We start from the raw sequence: 4771 nt of genomic DNA on the forward strand, positions 1-4771 counted from the left end.
AGCAGGAAGCTGTCCTCATTCCACCTCTACTCTAAAGCACTGCAAGAAAACACTGATAACAAAGGGCACATTTAGTTCATATTGTGGATTAAGTGGTGCACATTCCCAAACAAATCTGCAAATCAGATTACCGACACCGTCCTGAGTTTTTAGAGCCCCTTCAGGGCAAAAAGGCAACCCCGCCTTGCCAAGTTGGTAATCCAGCTTTGAGTTTAACCATCACAGGTAAATAGCGAGGAGTACTGTTGCCTATGGTACCTCCAGGTTAACCTTGCACACTGATTTAGAGTGATGGTTAAACTGCTCACGCAACCTGTGTTTGTGTATGAAACATATGATTTTAGCAGACTTTTTCCAATCAAAGAAATATTCTATAAGATTCTAACTAAAGCACAATGTTGTGAATTAACTAACTGTATGTCTTTTCTTTGTAGTTCTGCGAGTGCTTGAAATCAATCATCAGAGACCAGCGCAGCGTGATTGTCACAGGCCTCCTTGGGATTATCTCCATCGTCTGTTTCGGCATGGCAACGTCAACCACATTGCCCACACAATCCTTATTCCATTTACTCTGTGGATGGCTGGTTAAAGGAGTTCAGCACAGGGAACTTGCACCTGAACTTTTTCTTGGAAAAGACCGACCTGACTCCTCCTCAGGACGGTGCACTCTTGTCATATGATGCCTTAGGAGTCGGCTTACAACTTTCATTTGATTGTGTAGAGACAATGTTTAATGTGTTGTGTTGATACCTGAATTAATAGTGTTCCTGTATGACTTATAAGTGTTGGGAAAATACATATATTTTTGGATATAGGAACACTGATAACGATTCATTTTGCTAACATTTGAGTCACCACAGAAATGAATATACAATCCAGTGGTGCATTGACTGCAACAATATCTTAATGTATATATTTTGTGTATTTTATAGTAGCGTACTTAATATAATGTTGTAAATATGACAAATGTTTAATAAACAATTTATTTTTACTTGTGTGCATTGTGTAACTCAGCCATACATCTCCAGCCACATGCCAGTGAAAGCAGAGGCCTAAATTAGCCGAAATATTTGTGTGACATTTCATGATATATTTTTTTATTACTGAGAGACTCGGGTTTCTAAAACAGTAACACAGCATGCGTGCAAATAAACAGCGTAGATGCACTGCAAAAAGTGCTGAGTCATAACAGCAACATTTCAATCAATCACATCAAAGCAGTGTCAGACCTTTACATTTTCCTACAAATTGTTATGGATTAGCTAATTACGTTTCACATGTCATTGCATTTCTATAACTGTGATAAACAGATATATAAAAAATACATAATTTTTCGAAATGTCCAAGAAAGTGCTGAATAACGATGAAACGGGCTGCAAGAAAAATCTGGTCCACGAAAAACAAAGGCTGTTTATTTTAGGTGTGATGGCTCAATATCAGTGACCTTTTAAATGAGGATTTAACTGGTAGCCAAGGCAGCCTTCTTAATGAGGACCCTTGACCTTAATACAATACAACAAGGCCTGAGATTCAAAATCCAACAACACAGCAAAGTGATTATAGAAAGCTCCTTTATTTCTGTCAAAATCTTACTGAAACATTGACCAATATCTAATCCTACTAAACCGCTCTAGCCCCTCCAAGTCCAGCTGAAATAAAACGGGGGTCAAGCACTTCGCAGCACACTGCCATCATGTTTCTTTACCAAACTACTCAACTTTTTCTTCGTAGCTTCCAAAAAGGAGGACGACGACTCCAAACATGACCTGTCCCTTTACAAGCGTGGTGATTTATTGGAAGTCCCCAGGACATTATTCACACACTTTGGTATCTACTTGGGTGACAACCGTGTGGCTCATCTCATCCCGGACATCCTTCCTGTGATATCTAAGAATAAATCTGCCATCGCAAAGATGGTAACAATAACCGCCTGCTGCTGGGGGTTATCACTAAGGTTGCCAGCGTCAGAGTGGACTCTGTGGCAGATTTTGCATATGGCTCGGAGATTCTGATCAACCACATGGACAAGATGTGCAGCCAGCCTCCTCTGGACGGGGACGAGGTGGCCAGAAGGGCTGAGAAACTCCTGGGCTCCGTCACCTACAGCTTACTGTGGTACAACTGTGAACACTACGTCATGTACTGCAGATATGGCATGGCCATCAGCTATCAAACGTACCAGGTAGAGTCTATGGCCTCCTCTCAGTAGAAGATCAAAAGAGAAGTTTACATTTTTCTGTCCATACTGGCCGTAAAAAAAACATTTTCCTCACCAAATCCAAAGTCCTCATCCTGTGTAAAGCTATGAGGCTTCAACAGTCTAAGTTTGTCATACTAAGTAGGTATTTTCCAAATTACAGTCTATTTATTGCAAAGTATTTGGTTTCCCTTGACAAACTTTTCCCTGCTGAAATACGGTGGAAGAGAATATTGTACAAAAAATACAATAACTTTGGAAGATAGTCATTTTATTTGACTAAGCCAGATTGCTGAAGCCTTATAGTAGCTTCAGACAACTTTGAAATACATTTTTAGACTGTAAATTGGAACCAGCACTGTGAATTTTTTTCCCATCACTTACATTGTAATTGCAGGAGGAAGGAATCTTTCACAGCCAGTATGGATCGGAGGAACAATCACAGCGACCAATAACAGAAAATAATTTACTTTATATATTAATTATACTTTAATATAAGATCAATTAGAGTATTTTTCATCAATTGAATTAGTCTATGCAATGCAGGGGTGTAGTGGTCGTTGATGAGGTGGATGTACTACTAAGTAGATAGGTAGGTTACTGAGGAGGAAGTGGATATACTCTCATATATATTCCAATGGCTTTTTGGCTGATAGGTGGGTATACTGTAAACTGCCAGAAAAAGAGGTGGGTATACTCCGTATATCTGCATGTACCCTCCACTACACCACTGATGCAATGTATATGAACTATTAGAGATTAGAGATATTAGAGAGATTTATGTGGAGATGTTGAGTATTGAATGTTTAATTCTTTAATTATTCTTCTCAAGTGTGTCTATCTTTGCCTCCTGTTGCATAAGAAGGATCACATGCAAAAGCCAAAGGTTTAAGGTTCACTGCACGTGTAGCATTTGCAATGCCGTCAGTTATTTGCATGGATTTCATGAAAAACAGTGTAACACTCAGTGTAAGGTGGTGTTAATCCACAGTAAATGTACTTAAAATAGTGTGTGACTGAAGAAAGCCCTTGACATTTGGTCACATGAGGATGTTTTCAGAGTTGTTTTTCTTCAGTCCACTGGAGTGAATATCAACTTCACTTATTCATGAGGCGAGTAGCTCCATCTAGTGTTACTTTATGCCCAAATTACTGCTGTTCTGGATGTAATGAAGACCTTCCCTTTAATAGCACACCTCCACTGCACTGCTGTGATTCACTTAGCCAAAAATCACTGACTAATTCTCACGCTCTTTCTTGTAGTTCTGCACAACAGTACGGAAGATAGTCTGCAGCAGGATGAGTGCCTATTTGACTGCACTGTGTGGTGTGGGAGGAACCATGCTGTATGTGGGCTGTGTGACGCCGCTGACAGTTTTACCGACCCTGCTCATCTCGTTCACCATCTGGATGGCAGCCTAACGGCCTCTGGAGGGACGGCTCATGAGAAAGACTAATTTAACACACCGGTGGAAGCTGAAATGAAAAGCCCTGTGGTTTAGCTGCGTGACTAAAGGCATTGGGAAAACAAATGTGTTCACCATTATAGAACTGTTTGACTTTTTACCTTCTTTGGGCAATTGTTGACTTTTTATATATTAACTGATGTTCTATTTTTCTTTGCCTGATTGCTCCTAATTGTCGTGCTGTTGTCTAGATTTGTGCGTAATTCATCATTAACCAGACTCTGATATTCAACATTAATCTCATTTAACAGTAGCAGCTCATAGATTATAAATGGACTTTGACTGAGCACAGAAACAAACTCCGGAAGACTGAGATAAACGGAGACAGATGGAAACATGATGGTGTATGCAGATGGATGTTAAATGTTGTAGTGAATGCATTTCAATGTGATACTTTACTTATATTATGCTCTACTGTAGCTAAAAGGTAGCCTTGGACAAAGTGCAATACGTTTCTTCTTAATGGAATACAGTATAATTTTGATATATTGTAAACGACAAATGTCATAATGTGTTTGTCAGTCCATTACACATGTATTTCTACCTGCTTCCTGTTGTCGTCATTGTACGTAACATCCAGTGGGCTACCTCTGGTTCTGGGAAGTGAAGCCAACGCAGAAGTGCCTTAAATTTGCATTCTTTCTAATAGCCAGCAGGGGGCGACTCCTCTGGTTGCTAAAAGAAGTCTGATTGTATAGAAGTCTATGAGAAAATGGCCCTACTTCTCACTTGATTTATTACCTCAGTAGACATTGTAGACATGAGTTTATGGTCTTCTTCAGTACAGCATGATGTTCAGTTAGTAAATTATGTTCCCATTTAGAGTCAAATAGACCGTAAAGCAGGGGATGTTTTAAGGCGTGGCTACCTTGTGATTGACAGGTCGCTACCACGGCGTTGTCCGGTCTGGGAGTTGTCCGTGTTTTTGACTTACGACTTTAACCCTTTCACAGTGTGTTTCCAGTTCATGAAAGTTAATACAAACATTTTTGTCGCCTGGAAATGTTGTATTCAGCGTTCTGTTGTACTTAGCTCCATCCTCTTGTGTCACTTCTGATTGCAAAAAAACAACATAGTGACGGCCAAAATGTTGAACTCGAGGCTTAAA

At 39.8% G+C, this 4771-nt stretch overlaps 2 protein-coding genes across 2 annotated transcripts in view; both read left to right on the plus strand.

Moving 5' to 3' along the window:
• The window catches only part of LOC119485972 (lecithin retinol acyltransferase-like), an 18858-nt gene extending 17873 nt beyond the window's left edge, over positions 1 to 985 (plus strand). Inside the window, exon 2 of the mRNA XM_037765828.1 lies at positions 435 to 985. Within this exon, the coding sequence (XP_037621756.1) occupies positions 435 to 680 (246 nt within the window). The 3' untranslated portion in view covers positions 681 to 985. The remainder of the gene's footprint in view (positions 1 to 434) is intronic.
• A 673-nt stretch (positions 986 to 1658) lies between these two features.
• LOC119484915 (lecithin retinol acyltransferase-like) lies at positions 1659 to 4210 on the plus strand (the record flags this gene model as incomplete). The annotated part of the gene is given in 3 exon segments (XM_037764096.1): positions 1659 to 1917; positions 1920 to 2182; positions 3461 to 4210. Coding segments are annotated over 3 exon segments (681 nt in total), but the record flags the coding sequence as incomplete, so codon positions are not given.
• Between the last annotated feature and the right edge of the window lie 561 nt (positions 4211 to 4771).

This window comes from Sebastes umbrosus, chromosome 3, assembly GCF_015220745.1.
Source record: "Sebastes umbrosus isolate fSebUmb1 chromosome 3, fSebUmb1.pri, whole genome shotgun sequence".
Lineage (NCBI taxonomy): Eukaryota > Metazoa > Chordata > Actinopteri > Perciformes > Sebastidae > Sebastes > Sebastes umbrosus.